Raw genomic sequence first — 17,833 nt, 5'->3', positions numbered from 1 at the left:
TGAGTTGTATTCCACTGTCCGTTGTATGGATATGTCACAGTATGTTTCTCCATTCTCCTATTGATGGACTTTTGGGCGGGCTTCCCTGATAGCTCAGTTGATAAAGAATCTGCCTGCAATGCAGGGGACCCTGGTTTGATTCCTGGGTCAGGAAGATCCCCTGGAGAAGGGATAGACTACCCACTCCAATATTCTTGGGCTTCGTTTGTGGCTTAGCTGGTAAAGAATCCACCTGCAATGCGGGAGACCTGGGTTTGACCCCTGGGTTGGGAAGAACCCTTGGAGAAGGGGAAGTCTATCCACTCCAGTATTCTGGCCTAGAGAACTAAATTAAATTAAATACTAAATTAAATTCTAGTCATGGGGTCGCAAAAAGTCGGACATGACTCATTTTCACTTCCTTTCACTTTGGGTTGTTTTCCATTTTTAGCTGTTATAAATAAAACCACTGTCCACATGTTTGTACAAGAAGTCTGGTGACCTTTGTTGGGGTTTCTCTTGGATAAAGCCTGTAAGCTCAATAGCTTGAGTATAGGGTGGATACATGCTTAACTTTATAAAAGAACAGTCAAACACTTTTTGAAAGTGTTACATACTTCACTCTTTGAAAACTATTTTACACTTCCACAGACACTGGTGAGAGATCTAGTTATGGCACATCCTTGCCAACAATTGGTGTTTTCAGACTATTCAATTGTAGTTATCCTAGGTGATAATGAATTGGTATCTGACTATGGTTTTGGCCATTCATGTGTCTTCTTTGGTGAGATGTCTGGCCAAGACTTTTGTCCAAGTTTTTTAGCGTGTTGTCTTTTAATTCTCGATCTGCAGATAGTTTTTTGATTTATTTGTTGTTGTTGTTGTTCTGGTAAGAGCTTGTTCTCTCTCTCTCTCTCTTTTTTAATGTTGACAGATTTGTCTTTTTTTCTTTTTGGTTGTGCTGGGTCTTGGTTGCTGGAAGGGGGCTTTCTCTAGTTGCAGTGAGCAGGCTTCTCATTGTGGTGGCTTCTCTTGTGGAGCACAGGCTCTGGGTGTGCAGGCTCAGTAGTTGTGGCACTTGGGCTTAGTTGCTCTGCAACTTGCAGAATCTTCCCGGACTAGGGGTTGAACCCACGTCCCCTGCATTGACAGCTGATTTCTTAACCAGTGGACCACAAGGGAAGCACATGGGTACAAGCTTTCTGTCAGATACATAGATTGTGAATATTTTCTCTCATTCTCTGGTTTGCTTTTTTGTGTTTTTAACCATGTCTTTCGAAGAGCAGAGGTTTTAAATTTTGTTGAAATCTAGCTTATCAATTTTTTCTTTAATGGTTAGTCTTTTGGAGTCCTATATAAGACATCTGCTTACCCTAAGGTCAAAAAAATATTTTCCTTATTTTCCTCTCCAGAAGTCTTAGCTTTTCCATTAGGATTATAATCCTTCTGAAATTAATTTTTGTGTTGTGGTAGGAGAAAGGGATTGAAATTCATTTTTTCCCCATAAATTCCAATATCACTGAAAATGCTTTTCAACGAATTGCTCCAGTCCCTTCGCTGAGAATCAGTTTACTGTATGTGTTCCTTTTATGTACCTGTATGTTGTTGTTAGTCGCTCAGTTGTGTCCGACTCTTTGCGACCCCATGGACTGTAGCCCACCAGACTCTTCCGTCACTGGAATTCTCCAGGCAAAATACTGGAGTGGGTTGCCATTCTCTTCTCCAATGTATCTGTATATACCCACTCTTACGTTAGTATCATGCTGTCCTGTTGCTGTAGATTTATGGTACGTCTAGAAATCAGGCAGTGTTAGGCTATGACTTTGTTTCAGACTTGTTTTAGCTCTTCTAGGTTTTTTGCATACCCATATAAAAATTTTAGAATCATCCTGTCAGTTTCTATAAAATCTTGTTGCACTGAATCTATAGATCATTTTTTTAATAGATCATTTTAGAAAGATTTGATATCTTAGCAATAATTTGTCTTAAAATCTCTGAACATGATATATCTGTCCATTTGCTTGGGTCTTATTTACATCATAATGGTTTGTACATATCTTTCATGTCTTTTAAAAATATTTGTAAGGAAATTATTATTTTTGATGTATTATGAAGATTTTTTTTTATTTCAGTTTTGAATTTTAGTTGTTGCTAGTATATAGAAGTACATTTGCTTTTTGCACATTGGCACTGTATCTTGAAATCTTATTATTTATTGATTCTAATTGCATCATGTTCTTAATTCCTTTATTGTATTTAAAATACTATAAACGTATCCAAAAAATCCTTTTTGTTGGATATTTAGATTGTTATTATTTATTTATTAAATAATTTATTATTTTTATTTTTGGTTGCCCTGGGTCTTTGTTGCTCACGAGGGCTGTCTCTAGTTGCAGTGACCAGGGGCTACTCTTCATTGTGGTGCACGAGCCTCTCGTGGTGGTTTCTCTTGTTGTGGAGCACAGGCTCTAGGCACACGGGCTTCAGTAGTTTCAGCACTTAGGCTCTAGAGTGTGGGCTCAACAGTTGTACACGGGCTTTCGTTGTTCCACAGCATGTGGAACATTCTCAGACCAGAGATAGAACCCATGTCCCCTGCGTTGGCAGGCAGATTCTTAACTACTGTACCACCAGGGAAGTCCAGGGCATTTAGATTTTTTAAAACCTTTTTGATATGCAGTGATGAAAGTGCTAAGATTTTAATCTTCATTTGTCTGCCCAAATGTTTTCTTAGGAGCAATTCCTACAGAAAGAATTGCTGGATTAGACTATGCATTTAACCAGAGATTTCATAGAGATGCCGTCAGGGTGCATGTCCATCAGTGACGCTCAGAGGTTTCCATTTTCCCTATGTGTGGTGCCACTGTATTTTCTGTGCATGGTATGATCCAAGCATAATCATGGTGTTTAAGCAAAATTTTATGGTACAGTGTCTTTAAGTGTAGAAAGTTAAGTTGTCCACAGATGAAGCCCATAAGTGTAAACTGCTTGGGATTATAACTGCCTTTCATGCTGATCAGCCCAGTAATTCTGGTGAAGGTGCTAGAATAGCTATAATAATCTCAGCAAGGACTTCCCTGGTGGTCTAATGGTGAAGAATCCACCTTCCAATGAAGGGGACATGGGTTCAATCCCTGGTCAGGGAACTAAGATCCCACCTGACACAGGGCAACTAAGCCCATGTGCCACAACTAGAGAAGCCAGTGTGTTGCAACCAAGACCCGAGGCAGCCACAAAATTAAAAAAGAAAAAATAGAATTATCTCAGGAAATGCAATTTGAAGCCTAAGGACTCATCTCTTTTAACCTGAAATGCTTCTCTTTAAAGACAACAAGGCAAGGGTATCTTTAGAGGGAGCTGAAGTTGCAGGTCCTCCTGTAAATGTCAGAGCGTGAAAATGCAAGATCAGTGCTCTACCTGCAGCAAACAGGAAGACACCCCAGGCCTCTTTTTGCTCCAAAAACTTCAAACAGAACCTCCACCACGTACTCCATTCCATTCCCTTGAAAAGAAGAAATTTTCAAGCATTTGATGAGAAATAATTTTCCAAGTGTTTTACATCAATCTTGGCTACAGTGGCAGAGCTGTTGTCAGCATTACAAATGAACCCATGTGGTCGGATTGCTTTATCATGTCAGGAAGTGTAAGCCGTTATTCAGAACCTGGGGGCCTGTTTTAAATCGCCTGCTGTAAGGTTATTCCATCATCTATATATCACAGGGCATTGTTGTGGGGTAACTAAGATTCATAATTTCCAAAAAGAGGGTGATTTGTCATCCAGCTCTGTAGCCTGATGTTTGCTTGTTTCATCGGTCTTACTGTTGGGTGATTAACGGAACAGCCAGGAGATTTTAAATACTCCTTAGACAACATTCCCTCTGGAGACCTGTTCGGCTGCAGTCCATTCTTAATGTGTGCAATTAGAAGCTGTAAATGTATTCAGAATAGATGGGCTTAGGGGAGCTGCAGTTGTGGCTGCGGGAGCTGACTGTTGGATAATGGCTTAAGGATAAGATGGAGAGTTCAGCAGCGACTCTGGGTTTTATGATCAGGTGTCTGTTCTCATTTGTATGGTCATTCATCTTTGTCAGTTCTGGAGTTCAGACTCCAGAGATGGACCGTCTTTCTCACCCATCTTCTGTGTTAACGCTGTCCTCTGGAGAATTCGAAATCTGTGATTGTGTTTTGTCACTTCCACCCAGAGACAGTGAAAACAGAAGTTACAGTGAGGGACTTCTCTGGTGTCCAATGATGAGGGCGCTACACTTCCACTGCAGGGGACGTAGGTTCGATTCCTGGTCGGGGAACTAAGATCCCGTATGCTGTGCAGTGCTGCCATTGAAAAAAGGTTGTAATGAATTCAATGAAGACTGTTAGTGATCAGTTACTCATCTTCTGGATTCCTATGAACTATTAACCTTGAAATCAAGGGTTTTTTTTTTTTTAACTCTTAATTCTATGCGGGAGCATAACTGATTAACAATGTTGTGATAGTTTCAGGTGGACACCTAAAGGACTCAGCCATACATATACATGTATCCATTCTCCCCCAAACTCCCCTCTCATCCAGGCTGACATATAACATTGAGCAGAGTTTCCTGTGCTATACAGTAGGTCCTTGTTGGTTATCCATTTTGAATATAGCAGTGTGTACATGTCCATCCCAAACTCTCGATCTCTTCCTCCCATTCTTCCCTGCTGGCAACCACAAGTTTCTTCACTAAGTCCGTGAGTCTCTTTCTGTTTTGTAAATAAGTTCATTCGTGCCATTTCTTTTCAGATTCCTCACATACAGGATATCGTATTTCTCCTTCTCTGACTTACTTCACTCAGTATGGGTGGGTTGGGAAGGGTCTCAATGAATACTTGGTATAAAGAGGCAGATAGCTGATTAATCCCCAGGGTTTATAGTCACCTTCTTAAACATCTGATGTCAATTTCAGGATGCCTTCTCCTTTAAGGTACACCTTAGGTTTGCTGAGAATGTTCAGTTATATTTCTAAATCTCCTTGGTTTAAAACATTAAATCAGTTATATGCCAACCAGATTCCATGTTCAAACAGGTCAACTAGGAACAAATAGAGAATAAAATAGATTAAAGGCACTAAAGAAAGTGAAATGCTAATCGCTTAGTTGTGTCCAACTCTGCTACCCTCATGGACTGTAGCCTGCCAGGCTCCTCTGTCCATGGGATTCTCCAGGCAAGAATACTGCTGTGGGTTGCCATTCCCTTCTCCAGTGATCTTTCCAACCCAGGGATCAAAACCAGGTCTCCTGAATTACAGTCGTATTCTTTACTGTCTGAGCCACCAGGAGAGCCCCCAAAATGCACTAAGTGGCATTGTTATAATTTTTCACGTGACAGTCACAATAGCACTTCTGATCCAGAGGTATGTGTTTAGACATCAAGTTAGTGACCTGGTCTTTGACTTCTCAGGTACGTCTTAAATGTTGTTATGGTTCCATCATCCATGATTTTTGCTTTTATGTTTATTTATTTGTTTGGCTGCACCAGGTCTTAGTTGCAGCATGTGGGATCTAGTTCTTTGACTAGGGATCGAACCCAGGCCCCTCTGCATTGGGTGTGCAGTCTTAAGCACTGGATCATGGGGGAAGTTCTAATTTTTGTTTCTAAATACCAGTAACTAATGCATGTAGAGTAATGGTGCCTCGAAGGCCATCAACCCTGAAACTGTAAAAACTTAAACTTGACCTGGCCACACCATCTTAGGTTTTAAATTCTCACTTTATTTCTATTTTCATTGTTTATTTGATTTTCTCTCTCCTTTAAAACTCAGTATTCCTATATGGATACTCTAATATGCCAGCTCAGATGGTCATATTTTCCTTCCTCGGGCTGTTCTGAGGAAAAATCACTTTTTCAGATGGAAAATTCCTGTTATTAGATCTCTTTCTGCATTCACAGCCCCCCAAAACAGATTTTTCAAGTTAACATTCACTAAGTCTGATCACTCAGCAGAAGTTCTTGAATTTTTTTTCTCCTTACAATAACACACAAAAAAACCAACGGAACAAGAGCTGCTGGAATAGGAAGCAGCAAAGAAAGTGACTTTCAGGAGGACTGGGTTTCTATTCTAGAACAGACTTGGAGGACTTGGAGTGTGGTGCTTAGTCTGTCACGACCGATGTGGTGTCAGACCATGAAAATGACACATTTTGTTTAGAAGATAAAAATACCATTCTCTAGGAAATGGTAATATCGGAAAGGCACGTAAATGGGTGTTTAAAGGATGAGTTCAAACCTTGGTTCATGTGAATCCTGGATCTTAGAGGAAAAGTCAAGAGAAGAAAAATAAGTTTTGGGTTAAAATGAAGAGAGGAAATCCACTAAAAATGTTTAGGTGGGTCTGTGCCCGACCTCCAAGCCTCTACAATCCAGTCTGTTTTGTTCTTTTTTAAAATCTGAGACTGAACATAGTACATTTCCCCAGGAGAGGCTGAAATGGAATTATTCCAGATTGATGCATTCCCGACATGGGCCTGAGACCTTGGTTGTTTGATCAGGACTTTTGAACTTCATTTCCTGAAAATGATATTGGTATATCTGAAAAATGCACATAAGCTCTCAAACCCAGGTGCTGTCTCTGCATTTAATTTAAAATTTGTTTTTTAAAAATTCCTAAAATAAGACAAAGCATTTGGTTCTTTGTTTGATCCTGTTCTAATGTCCTTTTCTAAATTCCTGTGACATTTAATCTCCAGGCCAGGAAGAAGTGGGGGAAGAGAGGCAAGGGGATATGGGATTAACTCTTGTCTCCTTCTAGAGTCTAGTAGGTCGGGGAGGAGAAGGGCAAGGAGGATCTCAAACTCAGTTTAGTGAGTTGGGCACCAGCTCTTTTAATAAAAAATGAAGTGAAATGGAATAGAAAACATCAGAGTGCCTGGTATGTGATAAGTCTAAGTTATTCTTTGAGACTGTCCTGTGTATGTGTGTATCTGTGTGTGTGTGTAAGCAGTTATATCTCATGTGGCAATATAAGTCACAAAACATTCTAAAGATCAGTGTTATCGATTATGGATTATTTTCTTACAAGGTTATCTTTCCTAGGGATCCTGGGGTGCAGATATGTCAAAGATCACTTTTCTCCAAGGATCTTCCGAACCTGCTTTTCTTAGGAGGTTTAAGGGTTTTCTAAGAGGACATCTGAATCTTAACATTTCAGTAAAGATTTTCTCCAGAGCTAGTTATGCATTATTATTATTATTAGCTTTTGTGATTGTGTCAGAATACTCTCAATGTATTATATTACATTTATTCTAATTATGTTACTAAAAAAGCACAGAGGAGGAATTTCCCTGGCAGTGCAGTGGTTAAGACTCTAAACTTCCAGTGCAGGGAAAGCGAGCTCAATCCCTAGCTGGCTAACTAAGATCCCACGTGCTTCAAGGCGTGACCAAAAGATTTAAAAAAAAAAAAAGAAAAAAGTCATAGAGGAAATGAACTTGTTTCCATTGAGAATTGGATGAATGAGGGGACTTCCCTGGCAGTCTAGTGGTTAGGACTCGGTGCTTCCACTGCAGGGGACCCAAGTTTAGTCCCTGGTTGGGGAGACCCCAGCCATACCCACACATACCCATACCGTACCCAGCCATACCCACATACCCACATACCATGCAGTGTGGTCAACAAAGCAAAACCAGAAGAATACCACAAAAAAAGAACTGGACGAAAGAAATAAAATGTGTGAATGAACACTTTCTCCTTGCATGGTTTTATGTCCAGCTATATGCATTTGGAAGGACTGATGCTGAAGCTGAAATGCCAGTACTTTGGCCACCTGATGTGAAGAGTTGACTCATTGGAAAAGACCCTGATGCTTGGAGGGATTGGGGGCAGGAGGAGAAGGGGATGACAGAGGATGAGATGGCTGGATAGCATCACCGACTCGATAGGCATGAGTTTGAGTAAACTCTGGGAGTTGGTGATGGACAGGGAGGCCTGGCGTGCTGTGATTCATGGGGTTGCAAAGAGTCAGACATGACTGAGCGACTGAACTGACTGAACTGATATGCATTTGCAAATGATGAAGTTTTAGGTTCACTTGGGTTAATGATATTAATACTGTCTATTGACCCTGTGATAACGGCTGTATAACAAACCACCTCAGCATATGATGACTTAAAACAACCACAATGTATTTTCTCATGATTTTGTGGGTCAGCAGTTTAGACTTGGGGCTTCCCTGGTGGCTAAGATGATAAAGAATCTGCTTGCAATGCAAAAGACCTGGGTTTGATCCCTGGGTTGGGAAGATCCCCTGGAGAAGGGCATGGCAACCCACTCCAGTATTCTTGACTGGAAAATCCCATGGATGGAGGAGCCTGGTGGGCTCCAATCCAAGGGGTCACAAAGAGTTGGACATGACTGAGCGACTTCACTTTCACTTTCTTTCCACTTTCCAGTACTTTTGCCTGGAGAATTCCATGGACAGAGGAACCTGGTGGGCCACAGTCCATAGGGTCTCAGAGTCAGACATGACTGAAGTGACTTAGCACACACGCATGGTTTGGACTTGGCTCATCTCTGCTTCCTCTGTGTGTGTTGGGCTCACTTGTAAGTTAAGCTGAGGCCTGAGGGGTCCTGCATGAGTGGCTGAGTCTCTCTCCATCAAGTATACTCTTAAGGAGGCAGCCCAGCCTGACTATGAGGCAGCAGTATCCCAATGGGTGGGGGCTTCCCAGGTGGCTCAGTGGGTAAAACATCTGCCTGCAACACAGGAGATGCAGGTTCAGTTCTTGGGTCGGGAAGATCCCCTGGAGGAGAGCGTGGCAACCCACTCCAGGATTCTCACCTGGAGAATACTATGGACAAGAGGAGCCTAGCCGGTTACCATCTCTAGGGTCACAAATTTGACACAACTGAAGCGACTTAACATGCATGCACACATGTCCCAGTGGGTGAGGGCCCTGGACACCAGCCTTCAAGACCAAGGCTTGGGAATCACTTTCACTTGCTTTGTTATTTTTTGTTTAATATTATTTCTTTATTTGGCTGCACTGAGTCTTAGTTGCAGCTTGTGGGATCTAGTTCCCTGACCAAGGATCAAACCCTGGCCCCCTGTACTGGGAGCTCAGAGTCTTAGCCACTGGACCACTAGGGAAGTCCCTCCTTGCTATGTAATTAATGCATGTCACCAGGTGAGCCCAGCATCTAGGGGTGGGGAAATGGGTTCCACCTTTTGTTGAAAGGGACCACAAAGAATGTTTGTGTTTTACTTGTGTGTGTGTGTGTGTGTGTGTGTGTGTCTGTGTGCTCAGTTGTGTTTGACTCTTTGTGGCCCCATGGACTGTGGCCCTAGGAACCTGGTGGGCTACAGTCCATGGCGTTTTCCAGGTAAGAATACCAGAGTGGGTGGCCATTCGCTTCTCCAGGGGATCTTCCTGATCCAGGGACTGAACCCACATCTCTTAAGTCTTCTGCATTGGCAGGCTGGTTCTTTACCACTAGCACCACCTGGGAAGCCCCAGTCTTACATGACAGCTTTCAAATGGCAAACCAAAACTTTTCTCTATCTATGGGTGTGTATGTGTACTAATATATGAACTTAAGAGGACATTCCTATATAAACCATCTTTCTGGTTTTATAAAGAAGACATTCGTCTCAACTGGAATTTCACTGAAATACTTTCTATGACCGATGGCTGACATTTCAGTAATAGCTGAGTCAGTTCTCTGTTGCCCCCTCCCCCTGCATTGCAGTGGGAAGTACCTTTATGTTTATTAGGCCGGGCTCAGCTCAGGTTGAGCCATCAGAGCTGTTAGTTCATGCAGGGAAATGAAAATAAAGGTTTGGTGTGGGCACAGCTGGTTGAAAGTTCAGAGCCGAGTAGCCTCTGAGCTCTGTGGGGTCATTTTCGTGGAGCCGTGTCCTCTCCTTTCAATACACCCGGAACTCTTCTGTTGCAGAGATTAACCAAAGTGCTGACAATCTACACATGTTTCTCCTGATCTGTGGACTCAGACAAGTGAAAGACCCTCTCTATTTGGTGGATGCATTCTCCGGTATGTATTCTTGGGTGACCCCTCGCCTGCGGGATTCCAGTGCGGTTCCCATCTTCAAAGGTCTCTCCTTAGGACTTTGAGATTTCTCATTTTTTTTTGCCCACCAGCAGAACTGTTTCTAGATTGTTGCTTTGGAAACAACCAGAAAAATAATCATGCTGTTAGTCATTTCAGTTGTTTTTCCTGTGCCCTCAGCTTCTGTTTTGCTGCTGTTGTTTAGTCGCCCAGTCATGTCTGACTTTTTTGCAATCCCATGGGTTCCTGTAGCCCACCAGGCTCCTCTGTCCATGGGATTTCCCAGTCAAGAATACCGGAATGGGTTCCCATTTCTTTTCTCCAAGGGATCGTCTCAGCTTCTGAGAAAATCATAAAAAATAGCCAATAATGATAAGGCTAAAATAATTTTACCTGGAAATAATTTACACATACCAATTTGTATGATACATTTGGAGTTTTGTTGCACTGCTTAAGTTAGTCTGTAGACTCCAGTGTATACTGAAGTCCATATTGAGTTACGATGGCATATGCATCCTAACTACATAATAAATTAAATATCTGAATAATGTGCAATAGTCTAGAAAAAAAGTTTTCCTTAAAACCATAAAAAGTTCAATACTTACATTTCAAATAATTGTAAGTTGACTAATATGAAAACGAAATGATATGAAAGAATTTATATAATTAGCACAACTAATACTGAACTGATGTATGTTTTCAGCTGTGACTTAAAACCATTTTAAAAGTCTTTTTTTTTTTTTCTTTTTTCTCCTCAAGAATGGCATCAAGAAGAGCCCAACGTTTACATGGTTATTGTTGGTCCTGAAGTAAGTTGATTTGCCATGAGCCTTGATCTCATCTCTGTTTACCTCCATTCTTTTTAGACATTTTGTAAAAATTAGTTACTTTTCACACTCATATTTTATTTCTTTCCTAAGCAAATAATGCCTGTTTGCCTTTTAAAAAGTGAACACCAGGCTGAGGTTAGAGATGATGATGCTTTATAAGTCTTTACAATTAATTTAATGCTACAGAGGGTAAGTAATGGATTCTCTCAGGACTAGAGGCATACAAAGAGAGCTTATCTAAGTTGGTGTATAAGATAGATGTCACATGTGGTCCAGATCATCTTTGAAACTCGTTGAAAGTGCTCAGCAGACATGGAGCTGTTCATCCAAGCACTGGATTAGGTAATTGACATACATTTAGAAGCCAAGTGGGGTGGAAAATAAGTACCTATAAGCACGAGAAATAAAGTCGTCACTGGGGGATGTCCTTGGCTGACCATGGCCATTGTCTGGGGAACAGAGGTCAGTGGAAGGGCTTGGAGGTTCTGCCTCTCAGCTCCCTGGGACTCTGGACACCCCCGCTCCCCCTCGGCAGATATGGAGCAAGCAGGTGATCTGTTCCAGAGTCGATTCTTATTATTTTTTTTTCAATTGTTACCAAGGCTGTGTTTTTGTTTTTTTTTTGTTGTTGTTTTTTTATTTTTGGCTATGCTGGGTCTTTGTTAAGCTCTTCTTTCCTGCATGGACTTTCTCTAGTTACTGTGAATAGGGGCGCCTCTCTAGTTGCGGTGCAAGGGCTTCTCACTGCGGTGGCTTCCTTTGTTGCGGAGCACAGGCTTAGTTGCCTCATGGCGTGTGGGATCTTAGTTCTCGGACCAGGGATTGAACTCACGTCCCCTGCGGCAGCTGCACTTCCAACCACTGGACCACCAGAGAGGTCCCCCCCAGAGTCAATTCCAAGCACTCAGAGAGTCTGGGTGGCAACATTGGTCATCTCATGAAAGCAAACGCTGATTGGCTCTGTCCAAGCAGTTTAGAAAACAGAACCCTCGTCTCGCCAGTTGGGATGTAACCCAACACCAGTTGGGATGTAAGGATGTCTTGTCTTCTCTTCCTGGGGTGTCTGTATCAGGGCTGCATCTTCTGTTCCTTGAACGACATCTCCCACTGCCTTTCCCTTCTGCCCAGCAGGGATGGCTGAGTCTGGGCATGTTAAATGCCTTCATGACATCCTTGTTCTATTCTGTCATTTCTCATCTTGTCAGTTTCCTAGTTCCCTAGAAACCCATGAGGTATGCAATAGAAGTGGCAAGCTTTTCTCAGTATTCTAAAGACCTCTGGAAATACTACATTTACCTGGAGAAAGGCACCCTAGCCTAAAAAATATACCAGGAGCTAGAATTTGTGGGGCCACATTGGTTGTCACATGGTAGATGAATCACCCCACCATCCATGTTGTTTGTTGGTATAACAGGCCCTCACATATACACACTTGCATGCACATACACACATCATACCCAGGCTCAGGGCCAGCCTTTTGATGGTTAACAAGATAATTCCCAGTGCACTAATGAATGTTAAGTCACATAGGCAAAGCTATTACTATTATTTTAATTCTCTTTCTATCCTTCTGTTTGAGCAGCATGATTGAAAAAGTTTTAATTTGAAACTGAGATTCTTGCTAACCAAGAGAGAAAGCTGCAAGCTTAGAGCCGTGGCAGCAGCAGTTGTCTTGAAAAAATTTAGTAATGTGGCTTTCCTTTTCATTGCTTTTGTTTTTATGGTTTGGTTCCATTTATGATGCATGATACTGGTTTTCCAACTCTGAAAATTTCCTTTAAAGATCAGTTGATTAAAAAAATAAATTTATTTCACAAAAGTATTAAATAAACAATAGTAGAGAGGGGGCACAGATGTGATGAATTGCAAAAGTACGCAAATAGCCAGTTGGGGAAACAGTTTTTATGAAGACCCAGTGTGCCTAGGAGGTGCAGGTTTGAACCCTGGGTCAGGAAGATCCTCTGGAGGAGGAAACGGCAGCCCACTCTGGTATTTTTGCCTGAAAAAAATCTCGTGGATAAAGGAGCCTGGTGGGCTACAGTCCTTGGGGTTGCAAAGATTTGGATACGACTGAGTGCTTGTGTGCATGCGCGTGCGCACACACACACACACACACATATGCACACACAGTGTATTTGGAGGCAGAAATACCAAAGAACAATACTTGGTGGAGAAAAATGTTCACAAACAACTCTGGCCTAATGATGAGCTGATTTCTCTGTTTGACTTTTTCTGTCACGCTTCCTTTTAAGGAAACCTGGAGAGAGGTGGCAAACTTCAAAGTATAGCACTAAACATGTGCCAGAAACCCTTTTCCAGGAACATAAGGCCTGAAGCAGCATTTTAGCTGGTACTGGAGTCAGAGAAGAGGGAACGACTAGGGTACGTGGTGTTTTCCCACAGCCATTAGCACCTTCCTGCTTAACTCACTTGCCTACAAGTGAGGGAAGCCATTTGTTTCATAAAGACTTCCTAAGTCATGGTCTCTTAGAAGAGGCACTTCTTTTGTTTTTGCTTTCTTTTGGCTGTGCCTTTGTTATGGGTCTTTGTTATGGTGCTTGGCCTCTCAAATTGTAGTGCAGGTCTCCGTAGTTGTAGCGAGAGGGCTTAGTTGCTCCGAAGCATGTGGGATCTTAGATCCCTGACCAGGTATCAAACCCACGTCCTCTGCATTGGAAGGCAGATTCCTAACCACTGGATCACCAGGGAAGCCCCAGTTATTTTGTTTTCTAAACAATTAGGAAGGCTTTTCCGTCCCCAGGGGAAAGAAACTTATTTTCCCATTTGTTTTTGAAACATACAAGCTTCCCTCTAACTTTAGCTTGCCTACTTTTGAAAGAACAGCGATTGTAAAAACTGTGTTTCCTTCCTCCTAATTTCACTGCAAAGAAATTAGACTCTTGGGCTCTGGGTTGGGAGGCAATAGGGGAGGGTGGAGACTGTGGCAAACTGTGGCCAGCCTGACTGGGAGCATGATCAGCCACAGCAGGATTTGCATCCAGAGATGCAGGCTCCCTAATCAACCTTCCAAGAGAAGCCACAGCACAGAGGCCTTTTTTTTTTCACTTTTGAAAAAAAAAATGCATGCGTGCATGTGTGTGTGTGTGTGTGTGTGAAATTTTTAAGTGCTGGCAACTATCTAGACAAACATTCATGTGTGTCCTTGCTCTCTCTCTCTCTCTTTGCCTTGTCGGTCCAACAAAATGAATCTCTGTAGTTTCTTTTTTTTTAAAGTTGTATTTATATATTTATTTTGATCACGCGAGTCTTCATTGCTTCACATGGGCTTTCTCTAGTTGGAGCAAGCAGAGGCTACTCTCTTGTTGCGGGGCATGGACCCTAGGCCTGAGGGCTCAGTAGTTGTGGCTTGGGGGCTCAGTTGCCTTGTGGCGCGTGGAATCCTTCTGAACCAGGGATGGAGCCCATGTCCCCTGCATTGGCTGCGGATGCTTAACCCCTGGACCACCAGGGAAGGCTCTGTATTTCCTCTTTTGTAACTTCCAGAGGGAGGCAGTCCTAAGTGGTTTTGAGCAAGGTCTCTCATGACTTGGCCTGATGAGAATCAGGAAACAGAGGGAGACTTGAGCTGCGCCCCCGAGACAAAGCAGGCTTACAGGGACCCTGGGAAAGTTGTGCCTTGGGAAGCTTTGGTGCTTCCACAATTTCTAGTGGAATTTCTCCTTTCCCCTTTTCTCCTCCCCTTTTCCAAGCTGGTCTAATACATCTCTGACATACCTGAGGACATATTCCTGAGCCAATGCAGGTCCAGAACAAGTCTCATAGAATCCTCCACCCCTGAGGCCCCTGGAGGTCCCTTCTGAAGCTTCATCTTCAGCCACTGAGTTAGTCTGTGTGGGTGGAGCCTGAAAAGCAAAGTGGCAAGGGAATGAAAAAGAAAGAGGAGCCTGGAAAGGGAGCTCTTGAGTGAAGGACCGTGAAGGGTTATGATCTGAGAGTTGCTGGTCCTTAAGTTCATTGCCATGAATTAGTAATAATTCTCAAGCACTTCTTCCACACGGCCCTCCACTATCTGTAATTAAAAACCCTCTAGGAAACGGAGAAAGGCATCTTGGGTTGCAAATTTGCCACTTGCAAAAACCAGTTGTAAGCACCTGGCACTGTGCCAGGACCACACTCAGTCTGGAGATTTCCTGGGATCTGCTCACGTCTCTTCCATCCAGAGAGACTGGATCTTCCAGATCTAACTCTGCCTGCGGGGATGTGGCTGCCTTCTCAGGCTTGCACAGACCTGAATGCAGAAGCGAGCGTTTGGGACCTGACTCCTGTTTCTTTGTCTTGGTCCATCTGGGCAGCTGTAACCACGTACTGCAGACGAGGTGGCTAAGAAACAACAGATTTATTTCTGACGTTCTGGAGGCTCCGAGTCCAAGGTGAAAGTGCCAGCTGGGTCATTTTTTCTGAGGGTACTCTTCCTTTATCTTTTTTTTCCTTCAATTTTTGGCTATGCTGGATCTTCATTGCTGCATACAGACTTCTCTAGTATCAGCAGGCAGAGGCTACTCTCTAGTTGCGGTGCCCGGGTTTCTCATTGTGGTGGCTTTGCTTGTTGCAGAGCATGGGTTCTCAAGCGAGGGCTCAGTGGTTGTGGGGCACAGGCTTAGCTGTTGAGGCATGTGGAATCTTCCCAGACCAGGGATCGAACCCATGTCCCCTGCATTGCAGGCAGATCCCTTACCACTGGACCACCCAGGAAGTCCAGAGCGCTCTTGCTTGCTTGCTGAATCCTCGGAGCTCTCTGGGATCTTTTATCAGAACACCAATCACATTCATGAGGTTCCTGCATCACTTCCCAAAGACCTATGCTTCCAAATATCATCACCTTGGGGATTAAGATTTCAATGTGTGAATTTTAAGGGGGACACAAACATTCAGCCCCTAGCAATATTCCTGCCTTCTAATGGGTCTTTATCAAATCTAAAGAGAATCAGTAGCCACCATCACAAACACCTTAGTGTCATCTTAGTAGACAGAATAATTTGATTTTCTGAAATACTAAGGCAGCACTGAATATAATTTAATTAGTCACAACTTCAAACCACTTGTTTCCTTCTTGGCTCCCTCTTCCCTACAAAAGTAGTTGTTTTTTTTTTTTTTGGTTACACTGCCCTGTTTGTGGGATCTTAGTTCCTCAACCAGGGATTGAACCTGAACCCCTAGCAAGGAAAATGCAGACCACCAATGAGTTCCTCAGAAGATTTAAAACCAATATATTGATATGTAGACACACATTTCATATCCTCCAATAATTCAGATAAACTAGTGTCTCTTAAGTGTCATATGTTTGTTTGCTTTTTCTCCATAACCAGTGGTATGCTGGTCAGTGTTGAACAACTGGTTCTGTTGGGATGGGCAAGGTGGTAAACCCAATTTTTTAAATCTTTTTGATGTTGACCATTTTTAAAGTCTTTATTAAATCTGTTACAGTATTACTTCTGTTTTATGTTCTTTGTTTTTTTTTTTTTACGCTCCCTAACCAGGATCGAACCTGCACCCTCTGCTTTGGAAGGCGAAGTCTTAGCCATTGAACCAACAGGGAAATTCCAAACCCTATTTCCTAAAAGCCCTATTTGCTTATTTCTGTAAAAAACATTTTCCTATGGCCAGTTTCAAATTACCAGTCAGCAAGTAAAGCCAACTTCAGCACATTTTACATGGTGAACCACCACACACACACACACACACACACACACACACACCCCGGAAACAAGCTTAATTAAACAATCCTCTTGCTTCATGTATTTCACACACTCTGATCTTTTTTTAAAAACCTGTTCCATGCCTCTGCTTTGATATTTCATGTCATTAAAACAGTGCCTATTTTTATTCCAAGGTTGATTTCATGATGTGCTTCAAGATTCGAAGTCTGGAAAACACTGACTTGGACCACACTGAATGGTTGTGTGTGTGTGTGTGTGACCACTAAACATACTCCTTCTTGAAAGCCAGTGTGTTGGCTGCTTCCTTAATGAGATTCCCTCCCCAGATCTTGGCCTGGCTTTGATATGCTTCTTGACCACTCAACTTAAACAAGCTGTTCCTTATTATCCTTACAAGATTTCTAGGCATCTATCAGTTTTCAGTGTCAAGAATTCAATTTAACACCACTTTTGAATACAGAAGTAGGAGGAGACTAAAAGGGTTTTACACTTGACATTGAATCTTTGCTAAAATGTTATGGGTTAATACACTGATCTTTTGGAAATGGATTTGAGAAGTGGGTCAGAGGTCAAATCTTGGGACACATTACAATTCATCTTTTAACCATTATCTCCTAGAGCGGATTAAACACCCCAAGTACTATAATTATTTTTGACATCTGATGTGAATACACTCTTCTTCCATTCATTTTTTTTTTCTTTGTTAACTGCTAAGCTCAATGACTGAATAAACACTTTAAGTCTAAATTGCACCCTTTTGGAGGACTGTAGCCTTTCCAGGTCATGTGCAGGGCCTCTTAGAACAAAATTGCATTGACTCGGTTAGTGAATATGTCTTGAGAAAGAGCTCAGTCTGTTTTTAGGGTGTGCTCACAGTGCATACAGCAGTGATTCCTGCCGTCTTTGTCCCTGTCTCTGCATGGAGCCTGGTCAGATAGGAGACCCCAGTGAAGAAACGACACAGCTCAGCCTGTGCCTCTGGGCTGCAGCCTCAGACCAACTTCAACACAAGGACGTGTATTAGGAGATGATAAGAGCTTCTAAGAGAATTGCTGGGGAGGCTGAAGACCAGGTTTGACTGCATCCATTTCTTCGTCTCTGGGTCATTCCCTTCAAGGTCCATGGTCTGCTGTGGGTTACCTCTGCCATTTTTAAGGAGAGGACCAGGCACCTAATTCCACTTCCACCAGACCACACCCAGTGGGCAGAGGTGAGAAGATGCTCAGGGGAAGCAGAATAGGTGCAGTGGATGCCAGATATTCAAAGCAGAAAATTGATGATCATGGCATGTGTGAACTACTGATTTG

General features: G+C 42.6%; 1 protein-coding gene across 2 annotated transcripts in view; it reads left to right on the top strand.

Moving 5' to 3' along the window:
• GLT1D1 (glycosyltransferase 1 domain containing 1) overlaps positions 1–17,833 on the top strand; it is a 111,841-nt gene that overhangs the window by 52,194 nt on the left and 41,814 nt on the right. For both annotated transcript variants that reach the window (XM_070475073.1, XM_070475072.1), the window contains exons 7-8: positions 9,908–10,003; positions 10,778–10,827. In XM_070475073.1, the coding sequence (XP_070331174.1) occupies positions 9,908–10,003; positions 10,778–10,827 (146 nt within the window). The remainder of the gene's footprint in view (positions 1–9,907; positions 10,004–10,777; positions 10,828–17,833) is intronic.

Source organism: Odocoileus virginianus, chromosome 12, assembly GCF_023699985.2.
Source record: "Odocoileus virginianus isolate 20LAN1187 ecotype Illinois chromosome 12, Ovbor_1.2, whole genome shotgun sequence".
NCBI classification, from domain to species: domain Eukaryota; kingdom Metazoa; phylum Chordata; class Mammalia; order Artiodactyla; family Cervidae; genus Odocoileus; species Odocoileus virginianus.
The sequence above is the reverse complement of the archived record's forward strand: the minus strand, read 5'-3'. Positions and strand labels throughout refer to the sequence as shown.